This window comes from Hippocampus guttulatus, chromosome 12, assembly GCF_054856545.1.
Source record: "Hippocampus guttulatus isolate MCC_2025c chromosome 12, RoL_Hgut_1.0, whole genome shotgun sequence".
In the NCBI taxonomy this organism is placed as follows: Eukaryota; Metazoa; Chordata; class Actinopteri; order Syngnathiformes; family Syngnathidae; genus Hippocampus; species Hippocampus guttulatus.
In genome coordinates this window covers 686211-707968 of record NC_141272.1, presented here as the reverse complement: position 1 = coordinate 707968, position 21758 = coordinate 686211, and the positions used below count along the sequence as shown (strand labels likewise).

Genomic DNA, 21758 nt, shown 5'->3' with positions numbered 1-21758 from the left:
CAATTCGAAACCCTATACACGACTCCCGAGTTGAAATCCGAAACCGGTCTCAACCCTCAAATTTGAATTTTCATATGCAACTCGGAACCCTGAATTAAAAATCCTAATGCGGTTTTTGAAGTTTGACATTGAACCCATAAACCGCTCTTGAAAAGTGCAATTCGAAACCCTACCCTGTGTCTGAAAGACTCACTCAAACTTGGAACCCTAATTCGCAAAGCTAATCCCGTGTCGGAACCTTCATTTGAATCCTTCAGCCGAGGTTGAAAGCCGAAGTGACGTCTTTTGGTGATTCGGCTTTCCACTGGCAGGCATCTTGATGAGAAACCGCGGCTTGCTGAGCGCCCGTCCAGTAAATTTGTCAGTGCGGATTAGCATGACGTAACCACGTTGGTCGGCATAAGCCTTTTTTTTTTTTTTTTTTTTTGCTGCAATTTGTCATGACAGGATGCAGAGCCATGGGAATTCCAAGTGGGCCGTTTTTTTTTTCCAGACAGAAAGCAGACCGTACTCTATTTGAAAGCCTTACCCACTAACTTGAAATCGTAAGCTTGGCTTGAAAACCAATTTGAAACACGAACCAAGTCTTAAAACACAAACATGATTGATTCCTCGAGGACGAGAACTATACTGATCTTATTTTAAGGGGTCGGGTACTCCTAGAGACCGCCGATATGAGAGACCATCGAGTAAATCCTCCTCGGCGGCGCGATACCGCAGGACGAAAATATCACCTGCGTCTTTGCTCACAATTTCCCTGACTTGAAAGCCTGTTATGAAGAAGGCCCAATGCCGCCTTTGACCCTTTTCCCCTTTTAGAGCAACAGATGACAATCTCCGGACACGAGAGGGACGAGCTAATGAATCCAATTAAGATGAGAGAGGGGGGGGGGGGGGTGCCTGAGCAAGTCATTAACTCATCCAGTACCAACCGATTCTGGACCAAGTCTGAAAAGACGTTTAAAAACGTCTTTGGGAGTGAATGAGTTAAGAGTCTCGTTTAGCTCCGCCCTCATGTTTATCTTGTCAGTCGTTACGGATTTCGTCACGCTTCTCGCCGGCTTTCCTTCACGAGGCCTCGCCAAAGCAGAATCCGCCTGGTTTCTGACGGGAGGCTTTCACGGGCACGTCGGATTGGAATGTTTGAGCCGCACGCCGGCGCCTCGGACAAACGACACACATCCAACCATCCTCAATTGATCAAGTCAAACCTAACCCAAACTTCAAATGTTCATTCGAGGAACCTGAACCCTGGAGTGAAACCAAAAACCAAGATTTGCACCCTTGCCTCAAACTGTACTTTGAAACCCTATAAGCGTGCCTTGGAACTCTAATTTCATATCCCGACACTGGTTTGACACAAACCTGAATTTGAAACCCTCCCTCTAGTTTCATCACCTTTCACCTCCCGGCCGAACCCGGCGCGCGGCGAGCAATCGCCGCGCGCGAGATAACGGGCGTCGAAAGGCTTTTTCAGGGCAGATGGGCCCATAAAAGGCCCGACGCGTGTTTGACGCGCGCGCGTTTACGAGCGGCCGACGGGGCGAGGCGGCAGCGGTGGCAAAGGGCGGCTTGTGGCTCTCCGGGCCGATACGGCAACACGCCACCCGAGCATCGGGACCAACTCCATTGGCAAGGCCAAGACGGGCCAGAAAGCCGACCCGTCGGTAGAACCTCAATTCCAACGGCTAAAAACGTTCAACACTGGCTGCAAATGGCAATCTAAATCCCTAACATAGGGCTTGAAAGCCTCATTTCAAAGCCTCTTTTGAAACTCGAACCCCGGTTTGAAATTGTCATTTGAAAGCCAAATCTTGGCCTCAAGCCTACAGATTGAAACCACAACATGTGCTTCAAATCCAAACTCCAAACTAGAGATGGCCGAGTACCTGGTATCGAGTGTTGGTATCGGTGCCGATACCAGCTTTACTCCAAGGCGTCAGTACTCGCCACGACATGACCTCTTGTGGCCGTTTTACAATCAGGGACTAGAAACTATGAGAATTAGGAGGTATAGGTCCGAATTGATCTGCCTTTTTTGAGGTGGAGAGTGGTGGGGATGGAGGGGGTTACCTATCAAAAGTAGTCGTGGGATCGGTATCGGTGACGACTCAAGAATTGAGTTCTTGTACCGGTATCGGGCTGAATAAAAGTGGTACTGAGCACGCCTTTGCAAACCCGTCTTCCAACTCCAAACTTCAAAGAGAAAGTCTGGCTACGAACCTTAATTTGAAATCCTAAAAAAGCCGCATCCCAAAACATCAATGCTTGAAACCTAAATTTGGAACACTGGCCCTACTTTGAAAGTTTGAAACGCTAACCCCGGTTTGAAGTTATAATTCCATACTCTAAGCTTGGGTACTGACCCAAATTAGAAACTTACGGGCCTTACTCGATGTCAGATTCTTTTTTTTTTCCCCACTGTCATCGGCATCCTTCACAATGACCTGACCGCTTGAACTAAGGCCAGTATCGGCCCAATATCGGTGATCAGTACTTGCTACTTGAAAGCCCCATTCGAAATCCTCACTGTGGCTCGGAAGCTCCCGGCTACAAACCTTAATTTGCGACCCTAAATTCAATTTGATCCAGAACAGACCTCGCAGACCAGAATCAAGTTGCGAAGCCTCCAATGAGCATCCGAGGCGACATCTTGGCCCCTTAATCCACTGCACTTGTGCATCTCAGCCACTCTGCCCTCGTCGAGTACTCGCTCCATCTCCATGCGCTTTCTCACCGTCCCAAACGGGACACGGCACCGTGCGCTCTCTGCTCACCACGACTTCCTGTTTGGGTAAGTGGCTGCATCATTTCCTGTTGCATCTGCACTGATGAACCACCTGAAACAAGGACTTATGGAGAACCCGCTGCTTTTTTTTTTTTTTTTTGGGGCTGGGCGAATCCAATCTGGGAACAGACAAAGCCTTTTAGACAAGATACCACAAAAAAACGCCCTACTCAGGACACACTTGCACTAATGTCTTTAAATAGGGTGGCAAGTGACCTGGAAAAGCTTGGCTATCATGGTCCGCAAGCTCCATAAAGACATTCATGTGACGGCCCGAGAGGAAGAAGATAATAAGGAGGACAAAAGGCCAGAGAACCAAACCAACCCCCCCCCCTCCACTACCTTAGTTGTGTTACAGCCTGCTGCACTTTTCCTTTTATAAACAGGTCAGAGAGGAAATACAACGTCCGGATTAGGAACCGTGTCACTCGATACGGCCAGAAAAGAAATAAAGCACTGAGCTCAGCAAAAAAATAAATAAAAATAATCAAACCACGCTGAGTGAGGGGGCTCGTCCGTGAAGAACGTTGGCATCCGCGCGCGCACGTGACTTCGACCACTTTACGGTCACGTAAATGTGCTTCAGATTCCTCATGGCAAGCGCACAACGTCTATAAGCATAGATAAAACGTGAATGCAGACACGTTCAAGTTCAGTAACCTTTCAGCAAGATGTTTTGTGGTGGGCGGGGGGGGGGGTTGTTTGTTTAAACAGGAATCAAGATTTGCTTCACATTTTCCGTTCTGGAATGCAAGTGACAAACGACAAATCAGTCATGAATAAATGATAATGTCAAGTCAAGTCAACAGTATTTCTCGAGCACTTTCAAACAGCCATCGCCGCATACAAAGTGCTGTACATGGAGCAATTTAACATGCACAATAAACAGTAAGACAAATCGGTAATAAAGGCGGTGGAAAGCACCAAACAGTAAAACCAAGAACAAATCTAAGTCGACTTCCTAGGTTTTGGGGCACATTTGGTTCTGAAGCAGTCAATGAAAATTCAGGAATTCATTTAAATGTAAATATCCGCCACGAAAGACACACATTAGAGCGCCTGTCATTGAGTTTCCAGAGCTTCTGGAGTGCTTTATTGCAATTGAAAACATGAGGTGGAATTTTCAACGGAACTTTTTTTTTTTCAACCAAACGTTCATCAATACAAGTTAAAACTATGATTTCGCACCCGAATCAAGAAATAATCATTGATTTCCACCCTTTTTTTCCAATTTTCTATACGGCTTGTACGCCTCATTGCAGTCACGGTGATTTCACTTCTGACCTGCAGGCCGCCTCAAACGTAAACATAAAAAAAGGTCAAGTTACGTTCGAACGTTCACCTCTTCTTTAAAAAAAATAAAAAATAAAATTACAAAACATAGCAATTGGCATTCGTGACCACCGACTACACGGGTGATGTCGTGAGTTAGAAACGATCCGAACGAAAGCAACCCCCCTTTGCACTCACCTGAGCACACTTGGACAATTCCGAAGAGCAACACAAATCCGGTACAAGTTGGAGACATCATTCAACGCCTCTCGGTGCCTTTGCAGAAGTAATCCAAAGTAATTCCAAATGGGGGGGGGGGGGGGGGGGGGAGGCTGTACGGACGTCAATGCGCGTCCTCTTGTCGAGAAACGCGTCGAATTGAAGCAAAAAAGTGTCCGGCGTGTTGAAGCATCCCGATGTCGCCGCCGCGTGCGTGTCAAAAACTTCATTCAAACCATTTGGCAGAGGGGCGGAAACGACAACAAGAAGGTGTGGGGGGGTGGGGGGGGGGGTTAAAAAAAATAAAGGTCGAAAAGAAAATGAGAAGAACGCGATAACTTCCTTGCTGTCAAATCACATTATTCCAATCCGACGTTGTGTCACCGGAGTTGGGGGAACTTTCCGAGGCACCGCCGTCCCTTCCGCGTCTCCACCGGCAACACACGCACAGAAAAAAAAAAAAGGTAGGAGGAAATCCAACGCAGTCACCGCAACTTTTCCATCCCAATTTTGGGGCTTTTCTTTTCTTTTTACATCCCGAGGCTTGGGAAAGAGAGCAGCAGCGGCAGAAGAAGAAGAAGAAAAAGAACACGCAGCAGCGCAGCAAATCGCTGCTTGACTATTCAGGGGGAAAAGCAGCAATGGCTGTGTCCGTGAACACACCACAACACCCCCACTCCACCCCCAGTCCTCCTCCGCCTCCTCCTCCTCCTGCTGCTGCCGCTGCTTCATGGAGATGTTTCCCCAATGTGGAAATGTAACCACTTCCCGTCTGGAAACACACGCAAAAGTTTAGGTGTCGTTTTATCATGATGATTTGTGTGTGTTTTTCCCAACATGGCGGTGCCACTGGGACCAAACGATAAGCTGCTGTTTTTCAAACTACGCTTATTATGTAATGGGCCCCGAAGCGCAATGTTTGCTCTCTCGGGGGTATTAATATTCCCAGTCATTTTTCAGCAGCTTCAAAAACATTTCAGTTCCCGTATGTCTAGTATTACATTTAAAAAAAAACACCAGCAGGACCAAAGAAGAAATTGTACCGTACTGCTCAAAATGCACGCGTGGCTGTACTAAAGGCGCAAAAATGACACAAAGTACGAGTCAAAACTTCATCCAATTCGTTGACATTTCCTGAATTGCAGATCAAAGTGTTTGAGACCAGTGGAATTCCACGGTCTTTCCAAACCTTTGACTTGTACTGTATCTACGTGTGTGCGCGTATGTACATCCATCCATCCATCCATCCATTATCTGGGCCGCTTATTCTCACGAGGCTCGCAGGCATGCTGGAGCCAATCCGAGCTGTCCGTGGGCAGTCGGTGGGGTGCACCCTGAACTGATGGCAGTCAATCCCAGGGCACACACCAACAAACAACCGTTCACGCTCACAATCACATCTATGGACAATCTAGAGTGTTCAATTACCCTACCGTGCATGTTTTTGGAATGTGGGAGGAAAACGGAGTGCCCGAAGAAAACCGACGCAGGCATGGGGACAACATACAAATTCCACACAGGAAGATCGGAGCTGGAATCAAACCTTGAACCTCTACATTGTGAGGTGGACCACGCTCTCTCTCTCTATAAATAAAACTGTATGTATCATTTTTGTGCTTGGCCCCTCGCACGCTAGGTAAATGATTAATGCTTGTTACGAGGTTGGCTAGCTCAAATGTTAGCTCTAACTAGAGCAAAGGTGTCAAACTCTAGGCCCAGGGACCAGATCTCACCCGCCACGTTATTTTATGTGGCCCGCAAAAGTAAATCATGTGTGTCAACTTGCACGATCCTTGCTAAAATGTTTCCAGACGGGAAGTGGTTAACTGAACTAGAGAAAGAGAGAGAGAGAAAAAGTTGAAGCTATTGAGATTGGTCGCGCTAAAGCTAGGTAGCTCATTAGCTGCTTGAAAGATAGATAGATAGACAGACAGGCAGATAGATGGTTGAAGCTATACAGTATAGGGAGGTAGCTATGAAGATATGTAGCGATCAAGCTTGGTATCTCATTAGCTGCTTTAAACGTTAAATAATAGATGAGAGATGGACAAGTAGAAAGACAGAAAGACGATTGACGGACAGACAGACAGAGATACACAAATAGAAATATATACGCATACTCACGGACAAATAAGAATCAAACTGGTCAAACGAGGCTGTGCACAAATGTACTCAAACAAACTGCAAGGAAAATTGAAGGAGTGGAACTCATGAATAAATACATCTAACAATTCAAAATCCAATAAAGTGATGGGGGGCGGGGGGGGGGGGGTCCAACCACATTGTCTCATCATTTAAATGAAAGGACAAAGGCGGGTTTAAGAATGAACACTTTGATTAAATATGACGCGACTTTTCCTCATCGGTTTGCATGAACCCTGTTAGCAGTCTCGCCTCTTTTTCTGTGGCACTTTTGATGAAGCAAAAAAAAAAAAACTTAAAACACAAGCCCCCTCCTCCATCTCATTAATAATTCATAGTGACGCATTAAAAGATGATATAGGCGCGAAAGGGGGGGGGGGAGTCATGACTGGCATGAAACAGAATAACGAAAGTCTCTGCCTCCCTCACTCAGGGGCAAAGAGTTGCGGCTCTCGTTACCAGCTGCACATTTGTGACCACGCAGCGACCTCTAGCGACGCTCGTCTGAACTGCTCTGACAGGGAAACCACTTGTCTCCGAGAGGAAAAAAACATTTCGAAATGCATTGCTCGGGTCGAAGCCAGCGGGGTGGGGGAGTGTTTCGCTATCTTCACGTTTTAATAAGAATAGCAAGAAGAAGAAGAAGATAGCGGTCCATTCGTACACTTGTATGGCACATATCTCATTCACTAGCAGCCATTTCTAAAGCATAGTTGCCCACGTTGCCATGCCCGTTTTCCAACCTTATGACTGATATTTCAAAACCCAGAGAAGATTGTGAACCCGCCAAATGGAAGCGTCGGCCCCTTCTTTCCATTTTCTAGTCAGCAAGAGTGGAACAAGGCTCAGTTTCACCAAAAACTCCGGTTTCAGACTAAAAAGCAGAGAAAATGAGGCTTGTTTAAAAAAAAAACGTCCAGCAGAACCGTGACGGGCGCCATTTTATTTTATTTTTGGCTTTTATGAAACCTAAATCTATATACAGTATCAACAAGAGTGTGGAAGGGCATTTGATTGACAGATATAATACGTTTGTTTTTTTTGTTTAGCCAGCGCTCGTCGTTCACTCCAAAAAGTGTTAAGACGATAAGTCGCGCAAAGAACATATTTTGACTTCCGAGGCTCGTGAAATCAAAAGTCGACACTCGCCACTTACTGTAAGGACATGTCGGCGCTTTCCCGTGGGAACGTCGGGAGGAAGCGCGGTACGGTCCAGAGTTTCCAGCGAGCCCTTTGCACTCGTGTAAAGCGGAGGAGCGACCAAGACCCCCGCGGCGGTTTTCTCTGGGGACCCCCGACGTGACCAGCGTGGCTAATAGCAACAGTAAAATCCGCATGGTCCTCATCTACCCGTACGTCGGCTCCATGTCGGACGATATATCAAGCAGATTTGGTCAAGTCTCGCAAATCTTCCGCGCGACCGTCCATGCGCCAATCCGCAAATCGCTGTGGGCTGGCCCGACGATGTTTCCCCTCAAAGTTTGCCGGCATCTTAATGAGGACATCCCTCAACACAATGTGCGATGGGAGCGTCTGCACTCCCCCCGCCCCCACTTTTAAATCTCCCCATCGCATCCCTCAATGAGGCCGTTTCATGTGCCGCAACACTCCTTTTAGTTGTTGTTGTTGTTGGGTCTTTTTTAGGGGTAGGGGAGGGGGGGGGGGCGTTCCATCTTATCTTGGGATGTTTCTATCCATGTGACGCAATTGGGGGATCCTGTTAGCTTCCATGCTGAGCTGCCATTCACACGCGTCGGACCCCGGCGCAAAACCCGGCCGGGCCTCCTCGGGGCTGAAGGGAAAGGAGCCCGCATTCCCTTAGCAACTAAGACCATTAAATGGTTTTCGTTCCATTCTTGCTCAAACAGGGCAACAGAAGGGCAAAACAACAAAGATGCTCTTGTTCCGACACAAGCAAACAGAAGATGAAGACATTTGAGGGAGCAGGGGGGGGGGGGGGGGGCTCATGAAACACATTGCAACATGAAAGTGAGAGCAGAAATAAGGAAAAAAAAAAAACAATCTTTCTTTGCTTCATCGAATAAATACGCTCCAGGACTCGCATTACAGTTGCGGAGCGGAATTGGCGACAGAGCCCCCCCCCGATTCCCGGACCGTTGCAGTCAAATGAATGCTTGGGCGCCATCTGACGGCATCTCAGTGCTGAAGTGAGTTGAGGAACTTCACCGAGACCAACCTAAATGGCGCGTGAGTGAGCGAAGCACGGCAGCTCCATTTTGTGATCGCAGAAAAACCCTCCCCGAAGAGATCCCCCCCCCCCTCCCCGCCCCCATCTCTTGTCGCGGGTCCTCTTCTTTCAGACAAGTCATAAAGAGTCCATTAAAAAGCAGATTGGCTGGCTTCAAACTTGCAAGACTTTCAAAGCTCCACTAACGGCGATTTGAGTCGAGACATCTTTCAAACCGAGTATTTGGACACGGAATAAATGGATGGACTGGGGGGGGGGGGCCACGAATGGCCCGCAGCTTCCCCACCGAGTCACCTGCAAAACGTTACAAATGAGCAATGAAAGAGGCCCATCACAGACAATTCCTTTGACTTGCCGCTTATCTGCTCAAAAGCACCTTGGGGATTGCGTGCTCACTGCCAACCGCCGCAGACAACAAATTTGCTCTGTACATATAGAAAAGAAAAAGACATGGCTCCTCAAAGCCAGACAATACAAGTTTGAAGTTTGGACCACCAAAGCGTAAACATTTTGGCTCCGGACCAGACGTGGGCCAGGATTTGCTTCCTTTTCATTCTTCTGGCCACGTGCAATCATGGAAAGTCAAATTCCTTGCGGTTGAATATCGTGTCTGGTGCACGTGGCTCAAATTTCGTAGCAGTTCTCGGTCACTCGGTTGCCGCAAACGACTGCTTTGGAAGCAGTTGCTTTTCTCGCACGGGGTTTTCAAAGGTCTTTGTGGGTCTACCCGTGAGAGACGTGCCCGGCAAAGGTCCCGCTCCCAAGTGGGTCACCTCTGCAATTATTTGGACAAAATGGAAAGGACCAGTTTGTCTTGATAGGACCTGTGGAAATGGCCCAAATCACCTCAAAATGGCCGCTTCCGACCAAAACGGCAGACTTTCTGTGCCTTTTCGGCCAGGGGTTTTTGTGGCTTTTTCGTGGATCTGCTCATGCCCACCAAATGTGTTCATCAGCCAAAGTGGCATTGGAGGCTGAATTTTCAAAAACAACCCGACTGCCGATTTGTCAAATCTGTGACAATTGGGCCAAATGTCTCGGCCCAAATGGCCCCCGCAAGCTCAAATGTCTTTTCAGCAGTGGCTCCACGAGACCTACTTTGGGGGTCTCCTCATGAGAGACATGCCTGCCGTCTGTCATGTTGCTCGTGAGAATTTTCTCCAGAAAACAACCAACCGAGGACTGTCGCCTTATCCATGAAGCTAACCTTTTTTTTTTCCCCACCAATGATGATGCGAAAGCCCTCCAAATGGCAAATTTACTCGGCTGAAAAAGAATGACAGCAGCAGACAGCAGCCCTCGCTTCTCGCTCCCCCCATGGCAAAACGTCTTGCATCCCCGTGCACAAACAAAGGCATTTCCTCGGACAATTTGCCGTCGGAACGCCGTGCGATTTACACGCGCGGCCTTGACGCCTCCTCCCCTTTTCGTGTCCGTCTGGTATGGCAGCGGCGCGAGGAGTGACGGCGAGGCGGACGTTCATTCGAGATGGGGAGGAGACGGCGGACGACCTTGGCAAAAGGTCGATTGTATTTCTCTGGGCGAGGGCCACCGCGAAAAGAGGCAACAAATCATCTCCGATCACACGCCCGGGGCAGCCTCCAAGAAGCACGTTACAAATGCGCCCTGACGCTGGCTCGGGGATATTTGCATGTAATTAAGTGGCCAATGTCGACCGCGTTTAGAACGAATTGATCGGGATGATGTGGAGCAAAGAAAATACGGCCCTTGCGCTTGTTTTGTAACAGCGATGGCCACCAAAAAAGCTCTCAAAAACAGAGCAGAATTGGAACCGAAAAAGTAATTCGGTGCTTTGCTTTCAAGGCATTCGTAAACACCCGCCTGGACACATTTACTATTCACATTTTTATTTCTTTGGCAATTATTTTTTTGGGGGTCGGGGGGGGGGGGGGGGCGCTGCTCTTTCTGTAAAGCCGCAACCTGGCGGCCACCTTTGCATGGGTGCTTTTGGACTTGAGCCATATCTCTGCGTCACTATTGATTGCGAGATGATTACGCGCTGGCATGTTCTTTGCCGCTTTGTTTTCACGCCGATACCATGACTCGATACCATGACCATGAACATGCCGGCCTCCACGAGTACCCGATCCCTGAAAAGAAATCCCGTCTTGGCGCCCGATTCGTCCATCCCTATTGACGCGTATGCAAAACGGGGTTTGTGTGCGCTCCTCTCCGTTTTTGCCGGCGGCCTCGCATTAGCATCTGTTTAGCGTCAGTGGAGACGTTTCAACAAAACAAACGGTAATCCACCATGTCACATGCTGGCAGGACGACGTGAAAACTAACTTGAACTCGAACCCTGGCTTGAAACCCTCGTTTGGAAGCGAAGACGCACTAAGTCGAAGGTGTCAATTGAAAGCCTTGTCCTGATTTGGGACCCCCCCCTCAGATTCGGAGATCTCATGCAGGCTTGCAACTGTACTTTGGAACCCGAACTGGAAAGCGTAACTCCCGCGTTGGAATCCTCACGCCGATCTCAAAAGCTGAACCAGGTTTGAACCTAAAACCCCAACGCTGGTTTGAATGCAGAGGATGCTAACATGCTAACATGCTAAGAGAACTCTGGGCCGTTCTGATGTTTTCCGAGATGCTCAACTAACGTCGTCCTGCTCCTTCTCACCATCGGGCGAGCGATCCAAAGTATTTCACAGCTGCTTTTTCCGACTTCAAACTTTGCCATGGCCTAAAGCCCGGCTGGCAGGACAAGTTGGCCCAGGTCTGATGACGGGGGAGTGACAGTACTTCGGAAACTTCCCAGAAAAGGCAACAAGAGGTTTAGTCCTCTTGGAGTCGGCACCTTGACGGGAGCGACGCCCCCCCCCCCCCCGCCCCCCGCATGCCTCGTCCCCTCTTTCCTTCATTTTGACTTTCTTTCGTTTTCTCTGTCCGCACAGCTGCCAAAACAAAGTGTCACCGCGATGAGCGTAATAAACATGAGCGATGGGATATCGGCTGGTGCTGACCTCACAGCGCGCGGCCAGTCGGGGGGGGAGCGGGTGCTGCTCAGATTTATGACCCCCCCCACCCCACCCTCGCCCACGGCCCCCTTTCTTCCATTGACAGCCTCCCGCCGCCGTCCGATGATATTCGATGCCACACACGAGCTGATTTTGGCCCGACTGGGAAAGCTGAAGCTCGAAGCCCAAACCTTTTGTTTACAAGACCCCAAATTCTCATTCAATACGACAACCATCGTTTGGAAACCATGTTTCACACTCCAAACCCGATTTGAAATCCTCATTTCGAAACCCAACCCGAGTTTCAAGTCTACTGAAGATAAAAGAGCGGGCCGTACCATTGGAACAGTGGAGAAAGTTGCCAACATTTTTTGCCCGCTTTAAAGCCGCCCTTAATTTCTCAACACAACGGCAACTTCCAAAGACCGTTTTTGTTCCTTTGTTTCCGACAACAATGGTCTGGCTGGGGGGGGGGGGAAAAAGTGATATTTTGTCATCACGTCCCCACACAAGTAACAGATGACGGCGATGAGTACGACGGACGTCAAAGCGTAGCATCCGGTACCTGTGTAGCCCAAAGAGTTGTCTTCGCCGTGTCCCGCGGTGGGAGCCGCCGTCGGAGCCTCGCTCAGGCCGTCCTGCGCCACTCCCGTCTCTGTCAACAATAACACCACAGGGACTGAGAAGCCGGACGCCTCTTCCGCACTGCGCCCGCTGCCCGCCGCGCAGGCCCAGAGCAAACACAGGCTCCATCCTTGCCAATTGTCCATCCCGCTCAAGAAAAATGCATCTCAAAAGGAAATCTGAGCGGCGGAGATGTAGTTGAGTCGCTGCTTGACGCCCAAGTGAGTGTGACGACAGTCCAGTCTATCAATAAGTGGCTGTACCCCACATAAAAGGGGGCTGAGGGGGGCAGACTGACACTCACCATGATCGACAACCCCCCCCCCCCACCCCACACACACACATAGGCTTAATGCAAATCCAATTAGGTGCCATTAATTGCTAATTAGCGGTGACTTTTGTGTCATCTTCAGAGTGACAGACGACGCGCGAGGGCGGGACCAATCCGACACAGCCGTGCTAAATCTCTTTGTGGGTCAAGACGGGTTCATTTCAGGGACCGTTGGAGCTAACGCCCCCCTGTCCACCCCTCAGCACTGGCCTTTTGCACCTCACCCAGCGTCAATCTGTCCCGAGTATTTGTCTCCTCGGCGAGGTCGGGAGCACGACTCGCGATAGACAACGGGCGGCCAGACGGGAAATTTCGCCGCAGAGCGCTCGACGCGGCCAAGTGTGACCACCAAGGGGCGGAGACTCGCTATCCTTCTGTTTATTTCTATTGTGCAAGGTGGCAGTTAGCATGAGGAACTGGTGAGGGGCCTTGGGGCAGATGAAGACGGGGAGGCGAGGGCGGGAAGGGGGGCGGGGTGGGGGGGGGCATCATGGTACGACATTTAACGCGCATGTGCTCTTGCTGCGGACTACTTTTCAGCCACAAAACGTGCAGAGGCTAGTAACTTGAGTGCTGCGAGGTCAACGCTGGCAACAGGCGCCGTACAGTACAACGTCATTTGTTTTAAGCTCCCTCCATTAACCAGCGTCGTGTTGTTGCCATCGATAGCAACGGTTTGTGACGGCAATAAACGCTCCGGAAGTCAGCCGTTGTGCCGCGACAAGCTGCAACAATTGAACAACTTCAAAATAAAAGCGCGCCTAGGCATGGATGTCCACGTTTGGCAATTTAGATTTGTATCAAAGTTGTCCTCCGTACTGCTTGACTTCTTCTTCTTCCTCACGGTGTGCACATAAATAAGCGGGTACTTGGACAGAAAAAAAAACAACGCCTCGAGATTGCTTCGTGATTCTCTCTCGTACCACAAGAGGGAGTGCCACACTGTCCGCGTTGTCGTGTTTACTTGTCTTTGCGACTCACTATTTGGCAAGAGAAACAGTTGGTTTCCAACTGGCAAAGATTGCTCATCAGGATTTGACAAACAGGAAGTCAATGTCATGCTTCTGCAAAATATTAAACAAAGTGATTCTAAACCCTTCCTAAAATACTTATTTTGTCGAAGGTTTGACAAACGCAAAAGACACACACACACACACCCACACTGGAAATGGGGATGAAAGATGAGATAAAAGCAGCAGCAGCAGCCTGTCTGACTGACGGAACACGACACCGACAGGCTTTGTTTGCGCGCTCGTCACAGCCCAAAATAGAACAAGAGCGGTGCGACGTCTTCATGACTTCATCCTTGAAGCCCGAGCGGTCTCTCACATACTTTTTTAAAAAGTGTTCTTTTTTTTTTTTTTTCTCCTCCCTCCCAATGTACCCACACTCGGTTGTCAAGGAGACGGCCCCGGATTGAAGCGATAGGTAAGATGATTTTGTTCAACGTGCTCAAACTCATAAATGAACATGAAGACACGGTGCAGTTACAATATTTGACTAATTCATTGCCCCGCATTGAACCCTCACGCAGGTTCGAAACCCGACTTTGAAAGCTGGATTAAAGCATCGCGTGGAGATGGGAAGCCTTCTTCGGATGCCCGACCCTTGTTTGAAAGCCTCTGCGCGTCTGTTCTTAGTTGAACAATGAAACTTGAATCGTGCAAAAGTAAATATTACATCGACACAATTTATTCATAAAAGGTGCGGGCTTCCCGCCAACATGGATTAAAAATGTAATTCTTCTCGCTTTTTACTTCAATTATTCATTTGACGTTTCGCATCAACACGAGAACGGTAAAGACTACAGCAGCCCTCGTGTGTTTATTACGCTCCATATTTCATTTTGTGTTCTTGACACGATGCTTTACGTCCCGCCGAGCCCGCCGTGCGGAAATAGCTTTTCACGATTGGCTGGCTGCCCGCGCCGCGTTTCCAACGGTGATGAATAGCCGCTAAATAAGGTTGTTGCTTTGACAAATGCTAACGAAAGCCCAAGCCAGGCTTGGAATTTGACTTGGAACCACCGTCGGAAAAAAAAAAAACCTCGAAATGAAACGCGAACCCGAGCCCGAAATCTTAACGTGAAGAAAATGCGCAAGCGTTTCAGGACTAAATTCTCCGAAAGAGTATCGGGGCACGCTAAAAAAATGCAAGTTGCGCTGAATTCGGAAATGTGGTTGAGTATTGCGGCAGAAAAGCAAGAGAAGAACCCGAATAAATAAATCAATAAGTCCGCAGTCAAGTGAGGAAAGCTTCGAAAAAAGCCCAACGACAAAGTGCGGAGACGCTCGCTCCTTTTTAACGAGGCGCATGTGCTCTTGACGCAAAACGTGCCTCGATCGACACATGTTTCGTGTTGAAATCCACTTCGGGACTGGCTAAAAAAAAAAAAAAAGAAATAAATAAAAACATTTTGTCATTCGTTGGAAACGTTTTGCAGCTGCCAGAGAGAGACGAGACGAGATCTCGCTTCGCTGCACTTTTGCATTCACGTAACTCACGGCAACTTGAGCAACACATCAGTTGTTCGTCGGGAGCCAGCAAGCCCACCGACGTCTTTCCTTTTGCAAAAGACGTCCGAGTCACGGCGAACGGTCTCTTTGATTTGGATCACTGGCCCGAGTTGAACTTTCCATTTCTGGTGTCTCTCAATTCACTTTGAGGGAAAAATATCGTCAAGAGACATTGGCCAGAAGCGCCATTTACTCCATTTTGACCCCCCAAAAAATGGCGACAAGCTTAGGGGCTGCAAAGCGGGCGATTAAATCTTAAATCGTTGCCAACAATATTGGAAAAAAAAGGTGTTCAAATTCCGTCTAAGGAGTATTTTTATTTATTTTTTTAACGGCAAAGAAAGGAAGCGCGCCGAAGAATCCGAGCGAGCGAGCGCGACGGCGTCGACGGGGCCCGGCCAACGTCTGGCGTTGTGGCCATTGCGGCGTCAACCTCAAGGAAAGATAAACGACGTGTCAGATGTACGTTGGGATGAAATGAATAAGGTCGCCGAGTGAACGAAAAAGACGGGAAAAAAAAAACCCTGACGTCCGTCGCCTCGGGCAAAGTGAAAGAAAAGTGTCCCCGTCATTATCACCTTGTGGCCGCAGGGGAAAGGGGGCGTCGCCGTCTACTCGGCGCAACGCCGTCTGCGCGCCGGCGGGCGTGCGGCCGTCCATCCGGAGGGACTGTGCGCATTTGAGACTGCCACATCATCATGAAAAACAAAAGTGAACTCATTCTGTCAAAGGTCAGCGTAAAAATGTGCCCATGTACTTTGAATTCTTTGGAACAATGGCGTGAAAGAAACCTCAACGTTTTTTTTTTTTCTTGCCAGAAGCGTTCAGCGTGCGTCAACGTTTTATCTTTGTCTACCCATTTTTTTTTTTTAATCTCCATCCCCGCCTCTTCACTTTACTCCGATGAAAAATGTTCACAGTAACGTTCAAAAGAAGGCAAGCGGTTCACACTAACCCGATGACTAATACAACAGAACTCCAAAGACCTTTTGCTCATGTTTGTCAAGAATAGGCGCCAGCCGGGGTGCTTCGACCCGTGAGGGCAAATTGCCCGGATTCTGTCAGATTCCTATTTCTACATTTTGAATCCTCTGCAAAGAATGACTAATATTAGTGCCGTACTGAGGAGTTGAGACTTCTTGATGTGCAGTAAACTGCATCTGTCTGTCTGTCAGATTTTTGTGTTGCGGCAAGAACAGCTTTCGAGGCAAAGTTCAGAGGCCGTTGTAAGTACACAACGTGGAATTCTCTTGGTTTGAATTTAAAGTTCAAGCGGGAGCGGCTTTTTTGAACAACGGTTCATTGAATCCATTTGCAACTTGTTGGGGGGGGGGGCAAAAGGGACCAAAAGCGCTCCCCGCTGCTGACATCATCCAATGTGGTCATCGAGCGTTCCCGAAAAGCAAGGCAAAGCGCGTTTGCGTCTTTAAGCTCGGAGCGCTTCGTGGCCGGCGTCCGGACTCCATCTGCGCGTGGCGCCAAAGCCGCCGGGATTCTGCCGGCGGTTCATTAGCGACGACGCTTTAAACCGAGCGACCCGCGTATCCTCGCCGAAGCGAACGTCGCCTTCGATCGGATCAGAGGATGACTTTGAGTCTTTCGGAGACCGACGCGATTGAACGCGAGCCGTTCCGTCCGCCCTGATCGACTCCAAAGACGCGCCCCCTTCAGTGCCTTTAGTAACAAAAATGAAAATAAAAAGATAAGAAAAGAAACAAATGCTAAAAACACAACAGGTGCTCTTAAATCTAGGAACATACAAACACTGCCAATGATTAAAACGTATGGCGCGGAAAATAACGTGAATGGTTAAAAAGTGTTCACTTGAAAGTGAAATACAACAGAGTGATAAGCTTCGCCAAATCCTTTTTTTTGGCCGACGTTTCTGGCACTGTCACGTGAGCTTTCGTACACTTTGATGGAAGCGTGGGAGGCGCGCGGCCACCTTCCCGCGGCTTCTCCAAACATCACGAGCAGAGTCTGTCGGCCGCTCAGTTCGTAATCCGCCTCATCCATCACCGGGAGACCACGTCGGGGCGCACGCGAGCAAAAAATACCAAATAAAAGCCGGCCGCGCCGCCGCTGATTGCGAGCAGCCCGACCGACCGACCCCGACGCCGGTGCGAGGAGAAGACGAGAGAAGCGCCAGAAAAGTTGGCCGTCAATGTGGCCAAGATTAAAAATAGAGGAGCTTTTATTTATTTATCTGGTGTTATGCGCACAGGTCCCGCCAGCGCTTGGGTGCCACACGCATGCACATTTGATGTTGACGCCGAGTTCGTATGCAGGACACGCTGCTCTGTGTGCGCCAAAAAAAAAAAAAGTCAGCTCCATTTAAAACGATCATTAAAATAACAATAAATGTCTTTCTTTTTGTTTTGTTTAATCATTGCGCACATCTGAAGGCCAAATCCAGGTCTGTGTTTGTTCACTTCCAAATGGTTAGCAACCCAACAGGACTACTCATTTGGGCCTGAAGTTGCAATTTCCAAAAAGGTCAGATGGAGGGAGGGGGGGGGGGGGTGTTTGGGGGCAAACTCATCCAAGACTTTGTGGAACGCCCCCCCCCCCCTCCCCAAAATTGGACACATCCAGCTCAAAAAATGAAGGCTACAAATAGGCAAGGACTATTAGCGGGTTTTCATTTTTAGGTATCGGGTACTCCCGAAGGCTGCCGATACTACAGCCAAAGACAATAGAGGACAGCAAGTCAATTCTCCTCGCCAGTAGTTGGCGCGCGACACCGGGGCAGTTCGACACATGAGTAAATCGATTTCATCATCATTGTGCTCAATCGGTACTCGGTATCGGTGAGTACTCAAAAAGTGAATTGGTATCCGTCTGGACAAAAAGGGAGTGGGATCAAACATCCCCAAATCAGACCAAAAGCCCAACCGCGGCGTCCCAAGACTTGAGTCCACATCAGGGAGCACATGGCATCCCTTCACCGGCTCCCCATTCATTTTAGAGTTCTTTTCAAGATCCTCTTATTTGTTTTCAAATCTCTGAATAATCTCGCGCCACCTTACCTCTCTGAGCTCATCCGCCCCTACGCACCCGCCCGGCGCCTCAGGTCTGTGGACCAGACCTTATTAGAAGTACTAAGAACTAAACTGAGTCTCAGAGGGGATGGAGCCTTTTCCGTTGCCGGTCCCTCTCTCTGGAATGAGCTCCCACTGAACATTGGGCAAGCTTCCTCGCTGCCCATCTTCAAAAGCCTCCTCAAAACTCACTTGTATTCTTTGGCATTCGACTCAGCACGACTTTGATTTGTTCTTGGTTTTACTGTTTGGTGCTTTCCACCGCCTTTATTACCGATTTGTCTTACTGTTTATTGTGCATGTTAAATTGCTCCATGTACAGCACTTTGTATGCGGCGATGGCTGTTTGAAAGTGCTCGAGAAATACTGTTGACTTGACTTGACTTAACGGCGCGTGGCGTGGCGCTTCTGGCGGCCGTAATATGGCCATCTGGGTCGCATTACGCTGACACGTGGCCTACCTGTGACTGACTGTCTGCTTGCTAATCCAAAACGCCTGTTCCTGCAGGTGGGGAGGTGAGGGTTCAAAAAAATGACGCGCTCCCAAATGGACCACCGGTGGAGAACGTCCGCGCGTCCTCAGGAAAAGCAGCGGTGGGCCTGCGCCCGAGGGTCACACCGCAGAGCCGCTCTAAAGTACACAAGTACGACTCCCCTGGACTCAACGCAGGAACAGGAACGCACTATGGAAATGAATCCCCAAAAGAGTCTCTCCCTGTTGTTTGGCTGAGCAAAAGTTCACACAGGGACGGGGAAATTGTACAGTTCGTGAATGGTGACAAAACCTGCACCCAAAGCAGGAACAGGAACAGAGAGCGAGTCGGTGTTTTTGCTCCATTCTCTCGACACGACGCAGCTTTTGGTCGCACGCGGGACCGTCTGCTTCAACAGTGGCGTGACGGAACGTCATCAGGACTGAATAAAACGGCACGCCCGCCGCCTGGCGGACACTTTTTTTGCTGCTGCCTTGACTTACGACTTGAATCCGTTTTGTCACCAACCTCAGAACTCAATTCGCTCGTCAAGCAAATTGATTTTCCCCTATGACTTGACATGAATCAAATGCCAGCACCCCATTAACACAAATTATGTTTCGAAAGCACAATTCAGCCTGAAGCCAGACACACACACGCGCACACACGCAGAAGTCAAGATCAAAGCTGTTGCTTGAAAGATGCATTCCGCCCGGGTAAAAATTGGGAGTTCTGAGTGCGCTCCAGCCCCCCACCACTAGACGACGACAGCGAGTTGAATAACAACCGGCTAAAAACTGCAAACAAAGCCACTCGGCTGGGCTCGCTGCCTTTTGCCAGTCCCGTCGTCGGCATTTCATCTTGGAAAGGCATCAAGACCAACCGCGTCCCTTTTGACCTACGCGCCGCACCACTCCATCACTCAAAGAGTCCAGCGCTGCCAAACAATCCCATGAGCTGTCAGCAGTCCAATGTCAGGGGACGGCGACAACCGTTGCTTCCCCTCCTTCGATCCCGGAGCGATCGCGTGTCGGCAGCGGGCACGCCAGTTTTTGCTCCGGAGCGCATTTCATCAATAGGATGCCACCAATGGGACCCGGAGGGACGCCAATAGGAACGGCAAAAGATGGCGGAGGAAAGGAGGAGATTCTCCCAGTGGGATGTACTCGCAACCCACCCTGCGGAACCCTTCCGAGGGTGTACTCGAGCCGGTCCGCTGTTCTACAGCCAGGACCAAAACCACATGGCTCCTCCTGAATCTGAGATTCAGCCCCCCCCCCCCCCCCAAAAAAAAAGACCTTTCCAGGAAGGACGAGGAGTGTGACCCCCATGCAGTTGCTTCCAGAGGCCTGAGTATCAGAAAAAGTCTTCCGATATTTGACCTCGCGGTTGTGGTCTTTTGAGCCGTGCTTTGTCTGGTTCTGACCCTGCCGGGGGCACGAAGGGACCACCTTGCTCCTCGGATCATTGGGACACGCAAAGCGCTCCAGCACGATAAGGCCTTTCTCGACGACATCCTTTTTTTCCTCGGATGTGGCTACAGCCTTTCAGTTATTCCTCCCAATATTGTAACTCCGCCCCCTCCCTCCCACCCCCAAACCTAATTCTTTGACCGCACAGTATTTTTTTTTTCCGGCGCTCTTACTCATCCTACAAAAGCCTCCAGTCAAAATAAGAAGGTAGCTGTTCAAATGTGATGAACCTTTGGATGCATCCACACGGGAGCATCCAAAGCGCCCCCCCCCCCCATTCCGGAGAACGCCGCACACGCAAGAAACGGCAACAAAACGAGCCCAAAGTCCTTGAAGCAAAGCGGAAGGGACGAAGGCGGCATTACTCACGGCTCCTGTCCCCTTTCCACCTCCAGCTTCCTTTGTACTTTCCCGGGGCGTCCCCCGGCGAGCCCCCCCCGCCGTGCATCCCGACCAGCAGCAGCAGCAGCAGAAGCAGCGGCGGCGCCGGCCGCCGCCTGGCCATGCCCGCGACCCGCCGCGGCTCACTGCCGGGCTTCAACGGAAGCTGCCGTCGTGTCTTTGGAGCCACTCGGCACCGGAGTCCAGTCGCGGTCCTCCTTGAGGATCGGACCCATCCCCCCCCCACCCCCCCTTGCCCGAGTGCCGAAAAAGCCCAGCACTGGCGCAATCCTCACTTCTTGCTCTCTTTGAAGAGTCCTTTGAATGCTGGAAGTTGAGCAGCACTCAGGCGGGAGCCATCCACCACGCCGGCGTGTGCGTGCGCGTGTCCTCCCCTTTCTCACCCAGCCCGTCACTTGTCCCCCGGTGTCAGAAATAAATCACCATAGAGCAGCCTTGACTTTGAGAGCGAGCGTCTCGCCAAGTCCTTTCACAGCGGCACGCCCACGACGCTCACCCGCAGACGGATTTTCATCCTGTCGGTGTGCATCAATACTCGCTCACACACACACATTGAGAGGAGTCTGACTGGCTGTTAATGTGCAGGCGGTAAATCGCCCCACTAATGGCTCTGAAAGAACATCACACATTACGCAGCAGAGCGTCGGAAACGGCAACGCTTGCAGTGGCTCGGCAGCAGGAGACGCAACATGAGGCGTATCCGCTTCGTCCGCAGGGAACCCGAGCTGGAGGATACGTTTCGTAAAAGGTGAACGCACGTTTAGAGGTCAAGAGAGGAAGGCTCACCGGAGTGATCAATCTAACTTTCCTGCCGTGTTCTGACCTCACGCAGTAACGAAAAAAGAAAGAAAAAACCCTCCCAGGGGTGTCACATTTTTCAAAATCGGGTTGGCCTCAACCAAGCCAAATGACCCCACGGTGGCCGCTTTCAACCCAAATGTAGATTTCATGGAGTGGCTTTTTTGGGGGGGGGGGGCTCTACTCATGTTAGAAATGCATACCTAATTTCATGTTGCGAGAGGAAAGTAACTTCAAGGGCTGAATAAATCAAATAAAAATATTCCATATTTGGAAGTCCGGCTAAGACGCCTTGCGAATGGACCCTGAAACACGCGCACGCCGCATCCGAGCCTATTTTGGTCAAGACAAGCTCGCTCAGCAAGTCTGCGCTTCCGGTTGCAATGCCGGTTTCCCGCGGCTATGGGGAGGAGGGGCGGGTGGCCGCGGGTTACCGCGTGAAACTGAAGGTCGCGCCTCTCCGCTCATTGGCTTTCTCGCTCGGTCTGTCCTC

The 21758-nt window shown here is 49.9% G+C and overlaps 1 protein-coding gene across 5 annotated transcripts in view; it reads right to left on the bottom strand.

Annotated features, from left to right (window-relative positions):
- The window catches only part of robo1 (roundabout, axon guidance receptor, homolog 1 (Drosophila)), a 152633-nt gene that overhangs the window by 101500 nt on the left and 29375 nt on the right, over nt 1-21758 (bottom strand). For 2 of the 5 annotated variants that reach the window (XM_086125090.1, XM_086125092.1), the window contains exon 3: nt 12174-12263. The exons of 1 other annotated variant lie outside the window; for it this stretch is intronic. In XM_086125090.1, coding sequence (XP_085981216.1) covers nt 12174-12263 — 90 coding nt within the window. Of the gene's footprint in view, nt 1-4258; nt 4946-12173; nt 12264-20434; nt 20665-21758 lie in introns of those variants that run through there. 2 more of the 5 variants (XM_086125094.1, XM_086125095.1) reach the window with 2 other exon arrangements.